The sequence below is a fragment of the Equus asinus genome, chromosome X (assembly GCF_041296235.1).
Source record: "Equus asinus isolate D_3611 breed Donkey chromosome X, EquAss-T2T_v2, whole genome shotgun sequence".
Classification (NCBI taxonomy): domain Eukaryota; kingdom Metazoa; phylum Chordata; class Mammalia; order Perissodactyla; family Equidae; genus Equus; species Equus asinus.
The window spans coordinates 53700037-53725962 of record NC_091820.1 but is presented as its reverse complement, the minus strand read 5'-3'; the positions used below and the strand labels follow the sequence as shown (position 1 = coordinate 53725962).

The following is a 25926-nucleotide window of genomic DNA, read 5'->3' as shown; positions in this document are numbered from 1 at the left end:
TCTTTCTGTGATTGTGTGTGTTTATGTATGCACAAACTCCCCTCAAATGAATTCTGGATGTAGCCTAGAATCAATAAAATCACTGTTGTCAGGCAGTAGTTTTGATGTAATTGTCATAACTTCTACATGCATAAACTTGGTTATAGCTGCTCATATTGTAGTTATTTTGGGTAAATTATGCTCATTGTTGAGTTTATTTTCTATTTAAAATGTCGTCAAAAATATTCCATAATGATTTGACAATGAAATGATTTTTTTTTCCTAGTGGCACATAAAATAATGATGTGGGTGCAGTTGATGGCATTGATGAAATTCAGATCATTGCACTGACTATGTTTAAGTATTTAAAGTAAATTATAGGAGTCTGCCCGGTGGTGTAGTGATTAAGTTCATGTGTTCTGCTTCAGTGGCTTGGGGTTCACGGGTTTGGATCCCAGGTGTGGACCGACTCACTGCTCAGCAAGCCATGCTGTGGCAGCATCCCACATACAAACTAGAGAAAGATTGGCACAGATGTTAGCTCAGGTCCAATCTTCCTTATTAAAAACAAAATAAATAAATAATAAAAATAAAGTAAATTACAGATAATATAACACCAATGGAGGAAACCAAAACTGTCTGCCCTTAAGGGCACCATCCTCAGGGATGAGGACTGCTCACTTTGTGACAGACATTGACTCACTTTCCCCCTCCATTAGTATCTTGTCCTTTTTTTTTCTTCTTGAGGAAGATTAGCCCTGAGCTGACATCTGCCACCACTCCTCCTCTTTTTGCTGAGAAAGGCTGGCCCTGAGCTAACATCCGTGCCCACCTTCCTCTACTTTATATGTGAGATGCCTGCCACAGCATGGTTTGACAAGCGGTGCATTGGTCTGCACCTGGGATCTGAACTGGCAATCCCCGGGCCACCAAAGTGGAACGTGTGAACTTAACCTCTGCACCACTGGGCTGGCCTAATATCTTTTCCTTTTAAAAAACTATTTTTATTATGCAAGATTTCAAGTATATACAGAAGTAGAAGGAATAGTATAAGGCACTCTCATGTGCCCATTACCCAGCTTCAACAATATCAACACATGGCCAATGTTGCTTGATCTATATCGCCACCCATTTCTGCTCCTCCCATATTATTTTGAAGCAAATCCAAGACATCATATTCTTTCATCCATAAATATTTCAATATGTATATTGAAAAAATGAAAATTCTTTGTACACATAAACATAATGCAATTATCACATCTAAAATAAATTAATAATAATTACTTAAAATCATCAAATATTTTGTGCTCAAATCTCCAATAGTCTCAAATATGTCATATGTTTGTTTCTTTGAGTCAGGATCCAAATAAATCCACACAGAGCAACTTGTTGAAATGTTTTTTAAGCCTCTTTTACTCTCAAGCAGAGGTCAGAAAATGTTTTCCATAAAGGATTAGATAGTACATATTTTAGGCTTTGTGAGCTATACAGACTCTGTCACAACTACTCAGTTCTACCTTTGTAGTACAAAAGCAGCCATTAATAATATGTGAATGAATGGGCATAGCTGTGCTCCAGTAAAACTTTATTTACAAAAATAGGTGGTAGATTGGATTTGGCCCAATGGCCATAGTTTGGAGACCCCCGGTCTATAGTAGTAGTTCTCAAACTTTTACATGTATCAGAATCACTTGGAGGGCTAATAAAAACACAGAGGCCAAGGCTTGATACAATATTTGATAGTGCCTCTATGTTTTTACCATCTTCTCAATCTATAGGTTTCCCCTTCATCTCTTTCTTTTTTCTTGTCATTTATTTGTTAATGAAAACAGGTCATTTGTCCTTTAAAGTTTAACATAGTTGGATCAAGGGGCTCCCTCTGATTCCAGTTCTTTTTTTGTTTTGGGGGATGTTTTTGGTTTTGGTTTTGGTTTTGGGGTTTTCTTTTGGTGTGTAGAGTGGAGAGGGCAAGCATACTTAATAGATGGTTATGTGTTCTTCACAGTAGACACATACTGTATGGTTGTCTCTTTTTCCCATTATTTTCAAGAGAAGGACTTTCTTAGATTCATTGAATAGCAGAGCTGGAAGATGCTTTAGATGACCTAATAATCTCATTTTATAGATGAGGGAACAGATACCTAGGGATGGAAAAAATAGGCTGAAAGTCACACAGCACGTTATTGATGGAACCAGTTTTAATTAACTTATTCAGTTTTTATTTTTATTTTTCCCTGTTTATTGAGGTATAATTGACAAAAATTATATATATTTAGGGTGAGTGACAATTTTTGGTGTACATAAACATTGTGCCATAATCGCAACATAAAGCTAATTAATATACCTATCACTTCACATAGTTACCATTTTTGTTCTTTTTTTGTGGCGAGAACACTTAAGATCTAACCTCTTAGGAAATTTCGAGTATACAATACAGTATTGTTAGCTGTATTCACATCGCTGTACATTAGATCTCCAGAACTTATTTTACATAACTGAAACTTTGTACCTCTTGACTAACATCTCCCCATTTCCCCTTCCCTCAGCCCCTGGCAACCACTATTCTACTCTCTGCTTCTGAGTTTGATTATTTTGGATTCCACATATAAGTGAAATTATGCAGTATTTGTCTTTCTGTGTCTGGCTTCACTTAACACAACGTCCTCCAGTTTCATCCATATTGTTGCAAATGGCAGGATTTCCTTTTTTTAAGGCTGATTAATATTCCATTCTGTGTATATATTTATCTATTTGTCTGTCTATGGACACTTAGGTTGTTTCCATATCTTGGCTACTGTGAATAATGCTGCAGTGAACATGGGAGTGCAGATATCTCTTCGAGATACTGATTTCATTTCCTTTGGATATATACCCAGAAGTGGGATTGCTGGATCATAAGGTAGTTCTATTTTTATAGGCATTTTAGTTTATGACCTCTGATGTAAACCACCTAATCAAATTATTTTTTTCCTAAACTAGAGGCTTTTTACAACTTCCCTCTGATACCCATTCTTTTGTTTTAAATTTTGATGTTCAAGAAGTTGTACCCATTTTCTCTAGTCAATGTGTACTAGCAAACTTATGAATTATTTGTTGTCAAATCATATCACAAACTCCTACCTAATTCACTACTCACAATGCCCTATTTTTGGTTTCATTCATCATACTGTTGATGCAAATACACAATACATACATTTTTAATCTATAGGTTAAAAATGATGTTAGTTTAATATATGAATCAATCTGAGGAGTATAGCCCAGAAGCGCTATCTCCACCAGGGAAGAAAGTACTCCAGAGAAGTGAAGTGTACAGCATGGTTACACACTGTTTCAGAACATACATCAAATATGACAGGAGTACTTTTTTTTCCTACTACAGTCACAAGATGTTTTGCTGTTTACACAGCAGGTCAATCTGACCCTGGGTTCCTGGGAAGGAATGCTTATCTTCAAAGAAATGCTGATATGGGAGAGAGACATTCATCCCTATCTTTAAAGGCAACATTCTTTGCTTTGGGATGCTGTTTAATGTTTAAAGTAGATGTATAATGCATGCTTGACAGACCATAAGTCAGGCCTTTCTGGAAAAAGAAGTTCAGGCCAAATCAGTTTTAAACCAAATGGCTTCCTCAAATATCTCAATATATTAACACTCTTTATTAGCTGTATTGCTTGTCCTTTATTCTGTCATTATTAATCTACAGTTTAGGGTGTGACTTTTGCCTCTTAATGGTTTTCAAAATGTATAATAAAAGGAGAGATGTCAAATGCAAAGAAATTTCCCCAAAGAATAGATTACCTTCCAAATCTCATAAGAAAGCCAAGAAGGAAAATAGGATACCAGGAACTTCCCTCTGAGAAATAGAACGTGGCTCTAGCTTAAAGGGGCCCTGATTTCTTGAAAGGAAGTAGACAAGCAGGCAGTAAGATGCAACAGGATGACTGTAAGACTTGAAGCCCAACAGATATGGGTTTGAATCCCTATATTGTCGTGTATTCACAAACTGTGTGACCTTGACTGAATGATTTACCCTCTGTGAACTTAGGCTTCAGAGATAAAATACTGTGTCTTTTGGTGCTATGAGGATTAAGTGAGCTCTGGCATATTCAACCAAAGTCAATTCCTTTCAAAGCTTACGAAAGGAGATAAGCATTCACACATGCTGGAGGCTGTTGTCTTACAAGTGTCCTTCCTTACCTTGTTACTAATGGTTTAGCTATCTGGATCGCTTGGTGGCAGCCTGGAGTTGCTTTTCCATTTTAACATCTGAAAAAGTTCCATCATTAAAGAATAAGGGTTAATTGCAGAAGTATTTAAACTGTTAAAAGGGACCCATCACCAGCCCAGCAATACCAACAACCTGTGAATGGTTGCTGTTCCTTATCATCTGAATGGCGCTCAGCCTTTGTCATGGGCTTAACAGACTTCATTAGGATTTGTCTAAAGATTCTGTCCCTGTCAGTTACCTACTTAATGACAAGAGCCTGTCTGTTGATGGAGTCAGTCTCTTAGGGACTTGACCTGGACAGGTTTTGAAAATTAGTGTTTGTGGTGGGCTGTCCCATCTCCTCACCTCCCTACCCCCACAGCCAAACTGACCAAAGGGCTGCACATCTTTTACCTGGCTGCCTCCAGTACTATTTGAAAGAGCACTAAAGTCACTCAGTTCCATTAAAAATAATTAGTTGGTACTTGCTCTGTGCGAGGCGCACACACACTTGGAAGTTGTTTACCACCTAGCAGAAAAGGTGGACAAGAAACAGAAAATTCCAATATATGCTCCTTGCCAGTGGGGTCAATCAAGACGAGGACAGTGGGCTGTGATAGTCCTGAAGGAGATGTCACCTAAAGTGAATCTCAAAGGATAAATAGACATTCTTTAGATTTAGAAATAAGGAGACATTCTAAGCAGAGGGAATGGCATGAACAAAACTATGGAGGTCTGAAACATCATGTAGCCAGAAAACTTGGTCTAACCAGTGTAGTATATCAAGAGTGTTGGAGTTCAGCAGTGCCTAGATGTAATAACAGGGGATATTTGTAATGGAGTATTTCCAGGATGCCATACTAAAGAAATTTAACTCTATTTATTCAACAACTCTCTGAAGTGGATACTATTTTTGCAAGTGAGAAAACTGAAGCTCAGAGAGGCTAGGTCACTAACACTCACTGTTGCGCAGCTAAGGAGTGGTGGTGTTGAATTAAAACCCAGGTTGGCTTCAGAACTCAAGCTGTGCATTGGGATTAGAAATAGGCATCATGTTATAGAAGGCCTTAATTGCTACTTTGAAGAGAATTGGCCCTGTCCTCTACGTAATAGGGAGCCACTTAAAGGAATTTAAGCAATGAGAGTGACTAGGGATCAGAAAATTTGAGATTGCAGACCATACTCTAATCAGGCTAACTGATTGTCACTTTGATGCCGGGTTGGTGAGCCAAGGAGTCGAAAGAAAGATTTCTTGGACTCTCAAGATCTGGCAGTAGTGCTCTTTTATTTAGAGAATAGTGTGGAATAGCATGGGGACAGGACCCACGGGCAGGCAGAGCTGGTGCTGGAATAGCATGGGGACAGGACCCACGGGCAGGCAGAGATGCTGCTGGCATGGGGAGCTGCTGCTGCTGGAAACCTGGGTGGAGAGTAAGGCTAAATTTAAGGCATAGGTATGTGAGTTATCTCTTTACAAGACAAAGGAAAGAATATGTAAAAAGAATTGTCAAAACGGTATGGGTGCCACTAGGGTTCTGGTTATTGGGTGGTCCTGTAACTTTTAGATAAGAATCAAACCGGATTAAGTAAATGGCAGAAGCCACCGCTTAAATATTATTTTCAGCTAAAGACAAAGGAGGATATTGGGGTGGGGGTCAGTTACATGAGGTTGCCAGACAGTAAACAACTTAAGTTCTTGCCTTTGGCATTGATTAAGAGTTTCTAGAGATAAGGTCCTGTCCCTTCTTCCTGGCACAGAGAGGAGGCAACTTTACAGATGGAGGTTTCCCTTACAAATGTAAATGTTTCCCAACAAAGGGCAAGCAAACTTGCTCCTGGGAGCCTGCTTCTCATCTACAGTTTTAAAATTAACCAGCCTAAAATAATCCTCATCAACTTCAGGCAAATCCCTTTCCTTCTTTGGACCTTTGTGTTTTTTTTAATCTGTAAAATGAGAACGATGATAAAGAGCTAATCCTAAGGATCCCCTTCAGCTCTCTCAGTTTTTTTGCTTCTTTAACTGGGGGTGGGGAAGGGGCTAGATTCCTGACTGGAGAGACTGGTAGGCACTTTCTCTATGTGCTTTGTTCTTCTTTATATATGGTTTATACATGCTGTACCTCTTGCCTGGAATGTCATCTTGCTTCCCTCCTGTCTTTCCAAATACTTTCTAACTATAGACCCCAAATTCCTTCTCTTAACTCCTACAGTGCCACTAAGTAAGTTAGCTATGTCTCACTTTGGCCCCTAATTATATACTGTCTTGTATTCTTTGCTAGTTGCTTCCTTTGTAATCCTTTCTTCCCGTATCTATTTTAGGCCTCTCTTTTCCTTCTACTTTTTAGTTTGTCTAACCCCCTGTAGCACCTAACAAAGTCTTGGTTACAAGAGAATCTTGGAGAAAATCTTGTTAATCATTTTCTTTCTCTTCTGGCAGTGTGTGTGAGTACAGCAAAGAGAATCTTATGACTCCCTCCAACATGGGGGTGATCTTTGGGCCTACTCTGATGAGAGCTCAGGAGGACACTGTGGCTGCCATGATGAACATCAAATTCCAAAACATTGTGGTAGAAATCCTAATCGAGCACTTCGTCAAGGTATGTATTTCTTTTCCTCACCATCACTGCTCCAAACGTGTGACACTTTGTCCTAGCCACATTTTAGAGTTGTGTCTCCCTCCCTGGCTCAAGTTGATAATGGAAAGAAATTCCATTATAACATAATGACATTTAATAGCATTTCTGACCCTGTGAGATTCATTCATTTAGCAAATATTGCTTGATCCTGTAACTACTTTATTATCAGGCACCTTGCTAGATGATATAGAAGAAAAAATCACCATCCATGCCTTTAAGGAGTTAACAATGTGATATGGAGACAGCAATGTAAACAAAGGAAAATAAATGATAAATATAAAAGTACACAAAAGTGTATGTACAGTGAAACTATAAAGAAAACAATACCTATACTTATTTAAATGTCATATCATTCTGAAAGAATCTAAGGTGGTATATTTTATATGGTATATAAAATATGAGGTAGTTTACATTATAATTAAGTCAAATGAAAAAGGAAAAATAAGGATAAGAAAATGAACCCAGGAATGAGGCTAGACAAGAAATATTTATTGCCAAGTCCTGTACACTTGCTACAGATTGCCCTACATTTGACTCTAGGCTTGCTAGCCGCTAATACCATCCTAGCAGACCACAATTCAATAAAACTTTTCTGCAAAGGGATGATCTTGTCCAGGTGGTATCCACAGTTCAGTTACAAGCTGTGCTGTTTACTAGATGTATTAGGTAGGATACAAGTTAGGCTGCTAAGACTCCACATACAAAAGCACAGTGGCTCCAACAGAAGAGAGATTTATTTCTTGGTTGTGGAATAGTCCAGCAGAGTGGTCCAGGGCTGGTATGCTGACTTGCCAGGAGCAGGAATGCATGTTCCTTATTTCTTGTTGTTCTGCCATCTTTAAGGTACTGCTTCATCTGTATGACTAAATACCTTCTACATTATATCAATTGAGAAGGATGAAAGAAAAGGAAATGGTTAGGATGCAGCCCTTTCCTTTAAGACCATGACCTGGAAGTCACACATATCACTTTCATTTACATACCATTTGTCAGAATTTAATCTCAGGGTCATATCTAGCTATAAGAGAGGCAGAGAGGTATAATTACTATTTGGGGCAGCCATGTGCCCAGCTAAGACTTTAGTTCTTTTACTAAAAGAAGAAAGAGATAATGGATATTGGAAAACAACTGGCATTCTCTGCCATATTACCTGTGTTACATCAAACAACTTAACTTCTCTGATAGCCATTTTTTAAGCTAAAATGTGAAAATTATAATAAATATACACTATGTGACAGTCACAAGCCCAAGGCCATTTAGCTAGTGACAGAGCTGGGATTTAAGTCCAAATAGCCTGGCTCAGAGTTGAAGTACTTAATCACTATACAGTGCTGCTTCACCAATCATTTTGGTACAGTGATATTATTTGGTAAATACAGGGCACTTTGAGATTATCAAGGATGGGTACTTGCAGAGAAATACAACCTATGTCAATACTGAGGGTGGAAAGAAAGGGAAATAGGGAAAGGGAATTTCAAGGAGTTGGCCTAGCGTGGACAAAGGCCAAAGGGCCTAAAACCCCAAGTCATTTGGTATTGTTGGAACACGAAATAGGAATAGGAGTGGCAGGAGATGACTGGAGGCAGACAGGGGCCAGGTCCTAAAAGGACTAGACTTTGCCTAGTTGAGGAGTTAGAATGTTTGGAATTGTTCCTGCAGGCTTGGGAAAGCATTGTTTGAAAGTAGAGCAGTATGATGGATAGACTTATATTCAGGAGACATTATCTTGGCTATGACATGCAAAATAGATCACAAAGATAGAGGGTAGTGCCATAGCCTGAGAAATAAATAATTGTAGTCTGAATCAGGGCAGTGGGAAGAACAGGGAGGCAAATGCAGTAGGACTTGGTGATTGGAAGTGGAACATGTGGGAGAGGGAGATGTCTGAATCCTGGATTTCTGATTCAGCTGACTGGATGGATGTGGCTGTCCTTCATATATATAAGAAATATAGAGTGGAAAAGTTTTGGGGAGATGGAGAAAAGTTCAGTTTGGGGAGGTTGGATTTGAGATTCCTGAGAAATATCTAGAGAGCAATATCTAGAAAGCAGCTTAATTTACTATGAATCTAAAGCAGGGATTGGCAAACGTTTTCTTAAGAAGCATATAGTAAATATTTTTGACTTCGCAGGTCATAGATCTCTGTCATAACTACTTGGTTCCACCTTTGTACCAGGAAAGCACTCATAGACAACTTGTAAACAAATGAATGTTCCAATAAAACTATTTCCAAAATAAGCAGCAGGCCTGTGGGCTGTAATTTCCTGACCCTTGGTCTAAAGCCCAGATAGCATTTATTGATTAATTGGTTGATTCATTCATCAACAAATATGTATTGAGTACCCACTATTTGCCATGTACTGTCTTAAGCACTAGAGATACAGCCCTTGTAGAATTTATATTGTAAAGAAAGTAGAAAAACGGTATTCAAAATAAGTAAAATATATAGTGTGTTAGATGGTAATGAGCATTAAGAAGAAAAATAAACCCAGAAGGGGAATAGGAAGGGTTGGGAAGTGGTTTTGCAATTTTAAATACAGTGAGGGAAGGCCTCATTGAGAAGATAACCTTTGAGCAGAGACCCATAGGGAATAAAGGAGTGATTCATTCAGATATCCAAGGGGGAAAAGCATTCTAGGCTGAGGAAATGGTAAGTGCAAAATCCCTGAGGCAGAAGTGTACCTATCATGTTCAAGGTACAAGGAGGCCAGATTGGCTAGAATGGATTAAGCAAAAGAAGAAATAGAAGAAAATAAGTTTGGAGAGGAATGGAGAGGGAAAGCTGAGTAGATCCTACAGGGCCTTAGAATCCATCAGAAAGATTTTGACTTTGCTTTCTGAGTAACATAGATTTCTCTGGTTTTTGACCAGAGAAATGGCATAATTTGACTTACGTTTAACAGGACTATTCTGGATACTGTGTGGAGAATAGCTGTAATAGAACAAGGGTAGAAGCAAAGAGACTAATTAGGAGGCTCTTTGAATAATGCAATTGAGAAGTGGTTGTACCTTAGATGAGGGTGGTAACAGTGGAGATGGTGAGAAGTGGTCAGATTCTAAATATATTTTGAAGGCAGAGCCAACAGGATTTGCTGACAAATCATGTGGAATGTGGGCGAAAGAGAGGAGTCATGGGCAACTTCAAGGCTTTTTATCTGAGCAACTGGAAGGATGAAGTTGCCATTTACTGAGATGGATAATGCTGGGGAAGGATCAGATTTGAAAGAAAAAGAGCAGGAGTTCAGTTTGGGACAAGTTAAGATATGATGATGAGACATATGAGGTCAGAGAAGAGAACAGGATTAGAGAAATAGACTTGACCTTCAACAACATAGAGGTGTTTGTTAAAACCATGTGAGATAATATTCTTGCCTAGGGGATACTTGTAGCAAGAGAATAAATGTTAGACCAAGGATTGAAATCTAGGGAGTGCCAATATTTGAAGGGGTAATAGGAGAGCCCACAAAACAGACTTGGAAAGAATGGTCAATGACAGGAAAACTAGGAGATAGGAGAGCCATGGACTCCTGGAAAGGAGAGTTTTAGGAAGGGAAGAGTGGAGAGTAGTTCCAGTTTCCCAAGCCATGGGACACAGGACTGAAAAGTATCTACTACTTTACATATTTTTAAATTTTTAAAATATGAGCAATACATGTAGATGGTAAAAATGTCAAACCATAGAAAAAGTATAGAATGAAAAAATGAAAAACAATTCTACCCTTTACCTATGCTCAACCCCTAGTTCCAATCCTCATTTCAATAAATTCTTGTTTATCATTTCAGCAAAGAAAACAAGTATATATGTATATATATACACATGTGTACACATGCATTAATACATTTGATAGCTCTCAATATGTATATATTATTCCTCTACTGAGTACAGCTAGAAACCCTGAACATTATATATAGAAACAACACAAGAACACTCACTCTGAAATATGGAGGGAAGAAGGCAGACGAGACCAGCTAGGGACCTTTAGACCTGAGGAATGACATAGCCATGAGTCACCTGGATTTTGTTTTTGCCTCATATCTCCCAGATTGGGTAGTATAGAAGTGAACAACCTAAGAACACTGACAGGTGCAATCAAAAAGAGATCCAAACAAAAGCCTGGTCTCTCTAGTCAAAGGTCCTGGAAAGCAGCAGCCTAAGGACGCACAAAAATTTTAGATAATAACTTCTCTACTTCAGCAAAACACCACAGAAAAAATTGTAGCCCCACCTCAACCCTTGCCAGCAAAGGCTGAGTGGAGGGCCTAGACTTCTACCTTTGCTAGTCTGTAGCAAAGCACCTGAGTGCTCCTCCCTCTGCCCCATGTGGTGGTGCCAAGAAGGCCAAGTGAGGAACCAGGCTTTCCTCGTCACCTGGTGGTAATGAGACACTCTTCCCTACTCCCTATGGTATCAGTGGAGACCACATGAAGCACCTGGACCTCCCATGCCAGTTTAGAACTGGAGTAGTGTCAGAGGAGGCCTGGTAGAAATACAGGACTTTCACCATCACTCAGTGGTAATAAGGCTACCACATTGTGTTGTCAATGGAGAGGAGACCATGTAAGGAACAGTAATGAGACACCCTTCACCTTCCAACTAGAGTGGTATCAACAGAAGCCTAGTGAGGAGCCTAAACTCCTACTCCTGCCTAGCAATAACAAGGAGTCCTTCCTCCCATTGGGATGTTAGTGGAGGCCAAGTAGAAAACCTGGACTTCCACTCCATCCTGACAGTAATGAGGCAGTGCTCCTCCTCCCCTGCAGAGTCAGTGTCAGAAGAGGCCTGCTATAACAAAAGATATAAGTAAGACCAAGACTCTCATAATACCCAAGATAGGCAGGCTTCGGTTGAAAATCATTTGTCATACCAAGAACCAGAAAGCTCCCAACATGAATGAGAAAAGACTATCAACAGACATCAACACTAAGGTGACACAGATGTTATTTATCTGACCAGAATTGTACAGCAGCAACCATGAAAATGCTTTAATGGGCAATTAGAAATACATTTGAAACAAATGAAAAAATAGAAAATCTCAGAAAATAGCAGCTTCTGCAAAGAAATACAGAGTCAACAAAGAAATAGAATACATAAAGAAGAACCAAGTGAAAATTACAGAACTGAGAAATGCAATAAGTGGAATTTAAAAATCCAATGGATGGGCTCAATAATAGTATGGAGACAACAGGGGAAAGAATCAGTGAACTTTTAGAATAACAGAAATTATGTCATCCAAACAATAGAAAACTAAGAGAATTTGTTACCAGCAGACCTATCCTAAAAGAATGGCTAAAGGAAGTTCTTTAAACAGAAAGGACACAATAAGAGAAGGGATCTTGGAATATCAGGAAGGAAGAAAGAACAACAGAAAGAGCAAAATTATGGGTAAATTCATTAGTCTTTCCTTCTTTTGAGTTTTCTCAATTGTGTTTGATGGTTAAAGCAAAGAAAGTGTTTCCATCTTGTTGAGATAAAGCAAAAATTATAATATCATCTGTTGTGCTTCTCCGTGTATGTAGAGGAAATGCTTAAGACAATTGTATTATAAAAGAGGGAACATAAGGAACATCAAGGAAGGTAAGGTTTGTACATTTCATCAAACAGGTGAAGCACCAGTAGCCTGTGATAAGTTATGTACATACAATGTAATACCTAAAGCAACCACTAAAAATTATACAAAGAGATGCACTCAGAAACATTATAGATAAATCAAACTGGAATTCTACAAAATGTTCAGGAAGACATAGAAATCCTTCATGTTTATGCACCAAACAACAAAACTTCAAATTACGTGAAACAAAAACTTATAGAGCTGAAAGGAGAAATAGAAAGATCCACAATTATACTTGGAGACTTTAACACCCCTCTCTCAACAACTGAAATAGCAACTAGACAGAAAATAAGAAATGATTCAGAAGAATTCAAGAGTACCATAAACCAACAGAATCTTATTGACATTTATAGAACACTCCACCCAACAACAGTAGAATATACATTATTTTCAAACATACCAAGATAGACCCTATCCTGGGCCACAAAACAAACCTCAAAAAATTGTGAAAAATTGAAATCATGTATGGTGTTTTTTCTGACCACAATGGAATCAAACTAGAAATCAGTAGCAGAAAGGCAACTTGAGGCTTGGAGGAAAAAATGGTGATGTTGGAGAACCCAGCTTCCCTGTCCCCTCACAAAGATCAATGATTGGACAGCTACCCTTGAACATAAACAGCTCTGGGCTACCTGTAGAGTCCATTTAGGCAGTTTTAGCAACACAATGGGACAAAAAAGCTTAGAATAATTGCATGAGAAGAGATGGAAGATTAACTTCATTCTGCCTGCATCATCCCAGCCCCCCAATTTGGCATTGTTCAGTGCCTAGATGGAACTTCCCATCTAGAAAGAGTTCCTCTTGTGAGGAAAGGAAGAGTAGGGTGACTGACCAGCTTCTTCAGTCTCTTGGGGTACTGTGTAAAGTTCCCACTTTGGCTTCACCCCACCCAGACCAGCAAAGCTGAGACATATACAGCTGGCTAGGAACAAGGAAGAAAAGCAGAGGCTATTATTAGGAGATACTCAGTGAGGATGATCAAAGTTCAGAGAGAGAGACCTGCTCTGCAGACAAACTCAGCGGATCTCATCACTGACAAAGCCAATGGTCAGAATAGCCACTGCAAACTCCCTGTAGATCTCGCCAGCTTTCTCCCCACAGGTATTCCTGTTCCCTAATGCCAGCCACCTGAGTCACTCTCCACTTCCTTCATCCCCTTACCCCTGATAGAGCCCAGGAACCACACTGGCAGCCATCCAAGGTCTCAGCAGCTGCACAAGTGTAAAACACCAGCTGCCTGAGAACCCCCCTGCACCTACTAGAGCCTAGGCGCCATGCCTGGAGCCAGCGTGGGCCTCTACAGCTGTGTGAGTGCAAGATATCGGCCTCAGCCCCCTAGGCTGACCACCACCACCATACACACATTTGGAGCTAGCCCACCCAGCCATGCACCTGCACACCACTGGCCTGACACCCATCTTTGGCCTCCACTGCAGCACACACATCCTGGGGGGAAAACATGCAGCCATGGGTAAGCATGCCAACAGCCAGGGCCCCCACCGCTGCTTATGGACCTGGATCAGGCCCTTCCTTTTGTCACTGGCCAGCACCATCATGCCCACCTATAGATAGTCCCTCCAGCTGTGCACTTGCACCATCCCCAGCCCAACTCCTGTCACCAACCATCACTGTGGTGTACACACCCAGAGGGAGAGTGTGCAGCCACAGGAGAGCACACTGACAGCCAGAGCCCCTACAGCTGCTTGTGGGCCCAGATCAGGCCCTGCCTTCTGTCACTGGCCAGCACAACTATGCCCACCTTTAGCTAGCTCTTCCAGCTGTGTGTCTGCACACTCCCAGCCTAAGCCCCATCACCAGCCTCCACTGAAGTGTGCACACCTGTAGGGAGATTATATAGCCATAGGAGATCACTCTTGACATCCAGGGCCTCTGCAGCTCCCAGTGAGCCCACAGTTTGCCCTAGCCCTTGCTACCTAACCTGGTCCCCATCACAACATGTATGTATACAACTGGCATCTGCCTATACATAGGCACCTGCATCTGGTCCGTTCAGCTGAGTGTGTATACCACCAGCTGTGGCCACTAGCACTTCCTGCCCTGGTCCCTAGCTGCTGGACCTGGAGGTGCCACTTAGGACCACAAAAGCCATTGTTAGACCCCTACAGTGCTCACTAAGGACCACACAATTGATATCGTGGACCTGAGTGGCCTGAGCGAAAGAGATGCCACAGCCCCCTCTACCTGGTGCCTCCACATACTCCCACACTTGACACTCTGCACCACTAGACCAAGAGTCATAGCACAACTCAGCATGCCCCTACTCTCAGGTGAAAAGCTTCCCTTGCCAAAATCAGTCCATAAAGTCTGGAAGAGGTGACTGCTTCTTGAAGAGAGCAGACAACTATGCAAGGCTGCAAGGATCATTAAGAATTCGGGAAACATGTCTCCACTAAAGGAATACAGTAAACCTCCAGTAACTGGCCCCAAAGAAATGGAGATCCAGGAATTGCCTGACAAAGAATTCAAAATAATTGTTCTACAGATTCTCAGACAGCTACGAGAGAACACAGGTAAATAATTTAACAATATCAAGGAAACAGTACAAGAACAAAATGACAAGTTCAGCAAACAGATAGAAAACAAAAAAGAAACAAATTTTGGAGGTGAAGAATACAGTAACTAAATCAATTGAAATTATCCAGTCAGAGGAGCAAAAAGAGAAGAGAATGAAAAGGAATGAAGAAAGCCTACAGGACTTATGAAACAACATCAAACAAAATAATGTACTCATCATTGGAGTCCCAGAAGGAGAAGAAAGGGAGAAAGGGCTTGAAAGCTTGTTTAAAGAATGCTGAGAATGCCCCAAACCTGGGGAGAGATTTGGACATCCATCTTCATGAGGCTAATAAATAACCTCAAAATTTCAATCCAAAATAATCTTCTCAAAGAGACATAATAAAACTGTCCAAAACCAAAGATAAAGAGAGAATTTTAAAAGCAGCAAGAGAAAAAGTCTCTCCTACAAAGGAACCCCCATAAGACTGACAGTGGAATTCTCAGAAGAAACTTGTAGGCGAGGAGATAATGGGATGATATTTTCACAGTGCTAAAAGAAAGGAACTGCCAACCAAGTATACTTTATCCAACAAAGTTGTACTTCAGGATTGAAAGCAAAATACAGAATTTTCCAAATAAACAAAAGCTGAGGGAATCCATCACCACTAGACATGCCTTACAAGAAATGCTGAAGACTTCTTCAAGCTGAAACAAAAGACTGCTAATTAGTAACATGAAAACATATGAATAGCATGAAAACATACAATACACTGGTAAAAGTGAGCATATAGTCAGATTCAGAATACCCTAATGCTGTAACATAGTGATGTGTTAACTACTTAACTCTAGTATAAAGGTTAAAGGACAAAAGTATTAAAAATAGCTATAGCTTCAACAATTTGTTAATAGATACACAATATAAAAAGGTGTAAATGGTGACATCAGAAACATAAAGCAGGCAGGGAGTAAAAAGATAGAGTATTTGAAGTTAAATTTTTAGTGTAAAATAGGCTGTTACATATAAGACATTTTATGTAAGCTTCACAGTAAGCACAAAACAAAAACTTACAGTAGATTCACAAAAGATAAAGAGAAGGGAATCAAAGCATATCACTATGGAAAATCATCAGTTTACAAAGGAAGGCAGCAAGAAAGGAAGAAAAGAAAAGTAGAATTAGAAAACAGTCAGAAAATGATTAAGATGGCATTAGTAAGTCCTTACCTATCAATAATTACTCTAAATGATAATGAATTGAATTCTCCAATCAAAAAGCATAGAGTGGCTGGGTGGATTAAAAAAAACAATACCCAACTCTATGCTGACTAAAAGAGTCTCACTTCGGCTTTAAGAACACACATAGGCTCAAAGTGAAAGGAAGGCAAAAGATATTCTATACAAGTGGAAACCAAAAGAGAGCAGGAGTAGCTATACTTATATCAGACAGAATAGACTTTAAGCCAAAAATGGTAATAAAAGACAAAGATGGTCATTATATAATGATAAGGGGATTGATTCATCAAGATGTATAGCAATTATAAATATATATGCACCCAACGTAGGAGCACCTAAGTATATTAAGCAAACACTAACAGATCTGAAGAGAGAAACAGACAAAAATACAACAATAGTAGAGGACTTCAATACCCCACTTTAAACAATGAATAGATCATCTAGACAGAAAATCAACAAGGAGACATTGGATTTGAACCGTACTTTAGACCAAATGGAACTAACTGATATATACAGATCATTTCTTCCAACAGCAGCAGAATGCATATTCTTCCCAAGTGCACATGGAGTATTCCCCAGGATAGATCACATGATAGGTCACAAAACAAGTCTTAGCAAATTTAAGAAGATTGAAATCAAACCAAGTATCTTTTCCAACTGCAGTGGTATGAAACTAGAAATCAGTAACACCAGGAAAGCTGGAAGTTTCAGAAATATGTGGAGATTAAACAACATGCTCCTGAAAAACTGATAGGTCACAGAAGAAATCCAAATGGAAATCCAAAAATATCTTGAAACAAATGAAAATGAAAGTACAACAGCACATTAAAAGGATCATTCTACATGATCAAGTGGAATGTATCCCTGGGATGCAAAGATGGTTCAACATATACAAATAAATAAATGTGATACATCACATTAATAGAAAGAAAGATAAAAATCATATGATCATCTCAATTGAGGCAAAAAGAGCATTTGACAAAATACAACATCCTTTTATGATAAAAACACTCAACAAATTGGATATAGAAGGAACATACCCCAACATGATAAAGGATATATATGACAAACCCACAGCCAACATCATACTCAGTACTGAAAGGTTGAAAGACTTTCCTCTATCACGAACAAGACAAGGGTGCCCACTCTTATTTAGCATAGTACTGGAATTTCTAGCCAGAGCAATAATGGGAGGAAAATAAATTAAAGGAATCCAAATAGGAAAGGAAGAAGTAAAAATGTCTTTGTTTGTAAATGATATGATCTTACATTTAGAAAATCCTAAAGACTCCACCAAAAAACTGCTGTAACTAATCAACAAATTCAGCAAACTTGCATTAAATCAATATACAGAATACAATTGTGTTATCATACACTAACAAGAAAACATGAAAAAGAAATAAAGGAAACAATTTCATTCACAATAGCATAAAAAACATAAAATATTTAAGCATAAATTTAACCAAGATGCTTTAATATCTGCACACTGAAAACTATAAGACTTTGATGAAAGAAGACACAAACAAATGGAAAGATATCCTGTGTTCACGGATTGGAAGAATTAATATTGTTAAAATGTCTATATTACTCAAAGCCATATATAGATTCAATGCAGTCCTTATCACAATGCCAATGACGTTCTCCACAGAAATAGAAAAAACAATCCCAAAATTTGTATTGTCACAAAAGGCATCAAATAGCGAAAGCAATCCTGAGAAAGAACAAAGCCAGAGTCATCATAGTATCTGATTTCAAACTATGCTACACAGCTATAATAATCAAAACTGTATGGTATTGGTGTAAAAATAGACACATAGATTAATGGAACGGATTCAAGAACCCACAAATAAGCTCCTGCATATACATTCAACTAGTATTTGACAAAGGAGCCAAGAATACTCATTGCAGATAGGTTAGTCTCTTCCATAAATAGTGTTGGAAAAACTGGATAACCATATAGAGAACAATGAAATTGGAACTCTATCTTACACTACCCACAGAAATTAACTCAAAACGCATTAAAGACTTAAACAAAACCCTGAAACCATAAAACTCCTAGAAGAAAACATAGGTAAAATACTCCTTGACACTACTCTGCAGCAATTTCCTGGACATGACACCAAAAAGCAAAAGCAACAAAAGGAAAAATAAATAAGTGAGACTACATCAAACTAAAAAGCTTCTGCACAACAAAAGAAACAATAAATGAAATGAAAAGGCAACACAGAACGGGAGAAAATGTTTGCAAACCATATATCAGATAAGGCGTTAATATACAGAACATATAAAGAACTCATACAACTCAATAGTATAAAAGCAAACAACCTGATTTAAAAATGAGCAGAGGAACTGAATAGAGTTTTCCCAAGAAGACATGCAAATGGCCAACAGGTATGTGAAAAGTCACTAATCATTGGGGAAATGCAAATCAAAATCCCATTGAGATGTCACCTCACACAAGTTAGAATGACTATCATCAAAAAGATGAGCTAACAAGTGCTGGCAAGGGTGTGGAGAAAAGGAAACAGTTGTGCACTGTTGGTGGGAATATAAATCGATGCAGACACTATGGAAAACAGTATGGAGATCCCTCAAAAAATTAAAGTAGAACTACCACATGATCCACCAATCCCAATTCTGGGTATATATCCAAAGGAAATGAAAGCCAAATCCTGAACAGATATCTGTACCCTCGTGTTCATTGCATTATTCACAATAGCCAAGATATAGAAACAATCTATGTCCATCACAGAATAATGAACAAAGAAGTTGTGAGATATATATATATATATATACACACACACACGTACAAACAGACAAAAAATACTGTGTGATATCACTCATTTGTAGAATCTGAAAAAGCTGAACTCAGAAACAGAGAGTAGAGTAGTAAACCAATTCAAAGTTTTCATATTGATTACATGTGGGAATTATAATATTTTGGACATGGGTTTAATAAAATTTATTATGAAAATTTTAAAAAAATAAGGAAGATCTCTACATGCTCATATGGAATGATTTCCATTATATAGTCTTAAATTAATACAGCAGAGTGCAAAAGTGTATCTATAATATGCTACCCTTCATGTAAGAAAGAAAAGGATATAAGAAAATAGAAATGTATCTGTTAATTGTGAAAAAGATTTACAGTACAGGTAAACCAGAACCTAATGAATTGGTTACCTATAGAGGTTTGGTGGATATAGGTTGGTAAGGATGGGATAATGGCATTGGTATAGTAGGAATGAGAAAGGAGCAACTCTTTGAGTATACCTTTTGTTTTTTTGTATAGGTCTGACTTAGAGAATCATAGTAATATTTCACATACTCAAAATCAAATAAATAAGTAAATAAAATGAACCAGACAGTGGAAAGAACCCAAAGTGAAATACAAACTGTAACAAATGAACCTAATTATATTACAAATGAGTAACTTAGCCAATTGAAGAGTACAGGAAGAAAAGAACTAACAAAAGTAATTTTGGAAAATAGTATTTTTATTGTATACTTTAAAACTAAAGACAAGAAGAACTGTACACAAACATTGTACTCTAGTTGCTAAATTTATTGCTCACAGGAGTATGGGTTAGCAATTCTGAAACTAATATACTTATATTCTAAGATTAAATAAATAAGTAAATATATTATAAATAATGAAAACTAGATGTCTTACTATTGGAGAAGGACATTACAAATAAGCAAAAGAGGAAGGCTAGAATAATTACTGTGGTATTGGATTGGAATGGATACAATCAACATGAACTCATGTTTTAAAAATATACAGATAGATAAAGAAGTAAATATAGATAAATGTTTATGTATCCATGTCTTGTCTGCTAAGAGGGCCTAGAAGCAGTGCCACTCCAGTAATAATGAGCACACTTAGCCCCAGGTCTTGGTTTCTAAATTCCATCCTTCAATAAAATAACCAGGGCTTCTTGGAGAAATAGCTGATTTCAAGGCTGGGTCAGGAGAAATATCAGATGAGACTGGAACATCTTGTGGTGCCAGAAAGTAAGGAAGTGCTCAAAAAATTATAGGGACATGATGAAAGAACACAGGAGCTGACATGAAATTGATCCCAATGGTCAAAGTGGGAACATTTGGGTGACAAAATAAATAATGATATTATTGGATTATAACCTACAGAATAAAACAAATACTATGATTTCATACTGATATAAACAAACAAACAAACACACACAAAGGAAGAATGACTTTTTCTTAGAGTAAAATTTCAATTAGTAATGTAGAAGAAATCACCAAAATAGAAAATCACTACAGTAAATACCACAGTAATTTGCAAGCAAGAGCCATCAACAAATACTAAAGTTAGTGGGTGAAAGTATGAAGAGAATCAGCATATCTGGATAGTCTCAAAATATCTCTCTGCAAGATATTTATTAATGACAAGGGAAAAATAGTATCTTTACAGTGGAAAAGTCTGGCATCAGCAGACACAAGATATGTCTACATCTTGTATCATTAATATGACTCACTGAGAAGGGTACAGCATCACTTCTTCCTAAAAATGCATAACCTAAATCTGACCATGAGAAGATATCAGAAAAACCCAGGTTGACTGAATCCTGCAAAATAACTGACCAGCTGTATGCACTTTGCCATGTAAGGTAACATATTTATAGGTTCTGGGGATTAGGACATAGACATCTTGGGGGTCGTTATTCTGGCTACCACAGTTCACCCTCTGGCCCCAGAAGATTCACATCCATCACATGCAAAATACATCCATCCCATTCCAACTTCCCCATAAGTCTTTAGCTTCAACTCAAGTCCAAAATCTCATCTACTTATGTCTGCTCAAAAATCCCAAATCTCATCATCTAAATCATCTAAATTATGTATGGGTGAGTCTCTTGCTATAATTCATCCTGGGATGAAATTCCTTACCATCTGTTCTCATCTGAATCTAGAAAACAAGTAATTTCCTCCCAAAATACAATGGTAGGACAAGTATAGGATAACAGTTTAGATATTCCCATTCAAAAAGGGAGAAAATGGAAGGAAAAAAATGAATCACCAATATGGAGCAATTTTGCAGTCCAACTGGGCAAACTCCAGTAGATTTCAAGGCCTGGAATAATTCTCTATGGATGTGACTTAGTCCTCTCAACTTGCAGCTCCACCCTCTGAGTCATCCTTCCTTTTTCATGAAAAGTAGCATGCGTTTGAAGCTGAGTAGTTTTATCAGCATGTTTTCTGCTTGTTGAGTTTTGGGGTTGTGACAGCCTTCTTTCATTTCATCTTCTCTCCATCCCTTTCAGGCCAAACTGGCAGTGTTTATGTTTGGTCCCCCAGGTATGTCACTGAGATTCATTCCATTAGTCAAGAGGAGCCTCCACAAGTCTTTCCCAAATAATCCCTTTAGCCATCCCATCTCTAATTTTGGCTTCTACTGAGATAGCTAAGGGGCTCCATGAGTCATTACCTAATCTCTTTAAAGAGCCCCTTGTATAACTGAATTCTGTGATTTTTTTATCCTTTTAAGCCACTACCAAAAGGCTGTCCAGCCACACCCTTGGCTTTCTCTCCTGAGCATGCTTTCCTGAGAGTGAATCTCCTAATTTCAGTATCTTTTACAGTCTAGATAGGATCTATGTTAGGATATGAGAATATCCTAAATTATCTAGTCCTAGAAGTCCAAGTTATTTTTGCTTAACAGTTCTTTCCTCAACTTATCTCTTTCCTCTCACATTTTGCTATAAGCAGTAAGAAGAAACCAGGCCACAGCTTCAATACTTTGCTTGGAAATCTCAGCTAAATAACCAAGTTTACTGCTTACAAGTTTTACTTCCCACATAACTGTAGGACACAATTCAGCTGAGCTTTCTGTCACTATATTACAAGGATCATTTTTCCTCCAGTTTCTAGTACATGTACATCATTTCCTTCGGAGTCCTCATCAGCAGCGTATTTAACTTCCATATTTCTACCAACAGTCTGTTTATAACAATTTAAGTGTTCCCTAAGAAAATATATATTTTCTTTGCTGTGCTCCTCACTTCCTTCTGAGCCCTCACTAGCAGAATTGTTAATACCCCATTTCTACTAACAGTTTGTTCAAGGCAGTCTAGGCTGTTTCTATCATGCTCCCCCAAATTCTTCCAATGTCTGCTCCCTGTCCAATTATAAAACCACTTCCACATTTTTTTTAAGTTTTGACTTCCACAGTTTTTAAGTACATCTTACAGCAGCACACCACTTCCAGGTACCAAAATTTATATTACTTTCCCATTGTTGCTGTAGCAAATTGCCACAAACTGTGTGGCTTTAAACAAAACAAATGTATTATCTTAACAGTTATTGAGGTCAGAAGTATAAAATTCATTGGTAGTGCTGCAACTCTCTTTCCTAGCCCTTTCCAGCTTCTGGAAGCCTCCTGCATTCCACGGTTTGTGGCCATCTTCAAAGTACAGCATCTTCAAATCTCTCTCTCTATGTCTTTCTCCCTCCCTTTCCCTCTCCCTCTCTTACTCTCTCACTCACTCGCTCACCTTTCTTCTGTCATCACATTGCTTTCTCTCTCTGAAACTCCTGCCTCCCTTTTATAAGGACCCTTGTGATTATATTCAGGCCACACAGATAATCCAAGGTAATATTCCTATCTCAAAATCCTTATCTTAATGATATCTGCAAAGTCTCTTTTGCCATGTAAGGTAACGTAATAATAGGTTCTGGGGATTAGCATATAAACATTTTGGGTATCATTATTTTGTCTACCACACCAATACTCTTCAAAAGTGTTATGGTATGAAAGACAAAAAAAGATTGAGCATCTATCACAAATTGGAAGAAACTAAGGTGTCACGATAATTTACTGCCATATAGGATCCTAGATTGCATCCTAGACCAGAAAAAAAGGACATTAATGTGAAAACTGAAAAAACGCAAACAAAATCTGTAGACTAGTTAATCCTGTTGTGCCAGTGTTAATTTCCTGGTTTTGATAATTGCACTATGGTTATGTAAGATGTTAACATTAGGGGAATCTGGATGAAGCTTATACAGAAACTCTTGTACTGTTTTTGCAGTTCTTCTGTAAGTCTAAAATCATTTCAAAATAAAAAGTTAAAATTATTTGGTGATAGGTGAAAACTACAATTTTGATTGGCAAGCATGCTATAGTATTTACGGATATTGAGTTATAATGTTGTACACCTGAAACCTATACAATGCTATAAACCAACATTACCTCAATACAAAAAAAAGCTTTATTGATGTATACTGGCACCATCAGTATTTGGCCTATTTCTTCACATCCTCAATAAACTTGGGTGTTAGCAAATGTTTTAATGTTATCCAGCTGGTAAGTGAATAATTATATTTCATTGTTTTCAAATAAATTTTTAGAATTATGAATGAGATTGTACATCTTTTCATATATTTATTTCTTGTTCTGTTAGTTTGCTAAGGCTGCAATAACAAAATACCCCCCTCTTGAGTAGCTTAAACAACAGAAATTTATTTTCTCACAGTTCTGGAGGCTGGAAGTCCAAAATCAAGGTTCTGGCAGGATTGCTTTCTCCTGAGGCCTCTCTCCTTCTCACTGTGTCCTGATCTAGCCTTTTCTCTGTGTGTATGCCTCTCTGGTGTCTCTTCTTCATCTTATAAGTACACCAGTCATATTGGATTAGGGCTCCATCTTTATGACCTCATTTAACCCTAATTACCTTTTAAAGGCTCTATTTCCAAATGCAATCACATTGAGGGTAGGCCTCAAAATATAAATTTTGGAGGGACACATTTTTAGCCTATAACAGCTGTCCATTTCAGTTGAGAGATGGAGGTAGTAGATTGTTTTTGTTGGGTTAACATTTGAATGTGTACCTACTATTTTTGTGCATCCATTTAATCTTCAGTCGCTGAAAACTCCACTTCAGGATAGTGGTTCCCTCTGTGAGAGGAAAGGGAGTGCAATTGGTGAAGGTTATTGATCTCAAAGTGAGTCGTGGTTACACAGGTGTTTTTTGTGTGTGTGTGTGAAGAAAATTCGCCTGAGCTAATGTCCAGCACCAATCTTCCTCTTTTTGTATGTGAGCTGCCACCACAGCATGGTCACTAACAGATGAGTGGTTTAGGTCTATGCCTGGGAACCGAACCCAGGCCACGAGAGCAGAGTATGCTGAACTTAACCTCTAGGCCACCAGGGTTGGCCCAAGGTTTTGTTGTTATAATATTTTTAATCTCTTTTATCTGAAATATTTCATAATAAATTATTTAAAAATATTTAATGGGAGGTGAGGAAGTGAACATCAAGTAGCTTGGTTGTAAAGGGAAAGAAAAATTGGAGACAGTGGTTAGAGAAACATTGAATCAAGAGAAAATCTTTCTAAGGCTGGGGAATTTGTGCATGTTTATAAATCAGAGGGAGTAGAGCTGGTATGGAGGAAGAGATTGAAGATCCAAGTGAGAAAGAGGATAATTGATAGAGGGAGGTCCCCAAGGAGATTTGAACAGATGGCCTCCAGATTACTTGAGGAAGTAGTGGCTTTGGATGACCTTTTAGGGTGGGAGAGGAAAATAGGAATAGAGCGTATAAGTTCACAGGCTGGGGGCATGAGGAGGCAGTGTCTGTGAAAACTCATGAATATAATGATTGCTGCACTCCGTTTTCTCAAGTAGAATGTAAGTTTATCTTATCTGCTGAGAATAGGGAAAATGAGTATAGGGCTGGAGACTTGGGGAGGGTAAGAGAATGTTTAGAACAGTCTGTGAAGGGAGTGGAGAGAGAGCTGACCAAGGACATGTTAAAGGGTTGTTATTAAAGGAAAATGCACATAATAGATCTAGAGTGGTACCACCCCTGGTGGGGCTTCACTCCCTGCAACACTGCTCAAAAGCCAATCTGTAGAATTAGAAAACACTGATTATGTGCTGCTTTCAGCATTGCTGTTTTTAGGGAAGTGCAGAAAATGAACAGAGACCAAAAATGCTGAGGGTGTTGGTAGTTACTTATTGTCTACCATTTAGACCAAACTGAGAAGGAGGGGAAGGAAGTGAGGGAATTGGTAGATTGAGAGAAAGTGGAAGAATCAAGGGAATAGAAGTTTCAGCGTTAAAGAGCAGGAATAAGGAGAGTGAAGGCATGAGATTGCTAGAAGGATAGGAAATTGTCATCAGAGTTGGTTACTAGTATTTTGAATTTCAAAGATCAAGCAAATTTTCGGGTGATGACAAGAAAGTATTACCTAACACTTATAAAGCTCTTACTATGTGCCAAAGAGTTTGAAGCACTTTACACATATTAGCACATTTATGTCTGATTTCACATAAGAAAAATCCCAGACACAGAAAAGTTGTGACTTTTCCAGGGCCACTGATTAAATAAGTATTGGAGCTCAGATTTGGAACCAGGCAGTTCAGATCTATACTATACCACCTTAAGTTCTTTGTTATGTTCATGAAAATGGGTACCTTGAAGTGGAGGTGAAGGTGATGAGGTGGTGAGAAGGCTAAGGAATTTTGAGGCAAGAGTTGCTGAAGGAACAACAACATCTGCCACGAAGACTTGTATTAGAGAACATTCTTCCAGTCCTAGCATTTGATGGTTAAATCATTCATCTTGTATGCTTGACTGAGTAGTTTGGTCTTTTTTTTATTGAGGTAGCATTGGTTTATAGCATTATATAAGTTTCAGGAGTACAACATTATAATTCGACATCTGTATACACTACAGCGAGCGTGCTCACCACCAAAATCTAGTTGCCATCCATCACCATCCTGAA

General features: G+C 38.3%; 1 protein-coding gene across 3 annotated transcripts in view; it reads left to right on the top strand.

Annotated features, from left to right (window-relative positions):
• OPHN1 (oligophrenin 1) overlaps positions 1 to 25926 on the top strand; it is a 496179-nt gene that overhangs the window by 418774 nt on the left and 51479 nt on the right. For all 3 annotated transcript variants that reach the window (XM_070502226.1, XM_070502227.1, XM_070502225.1), the window contains one exon: positions 6625 to 6784. In XM_070502226.1, coding sequence (XP_070358327.1) covers positions 6625 to 6784 — 160 coding nt within the window. The remainder of the gene's footprint in view (positions 1 to 6624; positions 6785 to 25926) is intronic.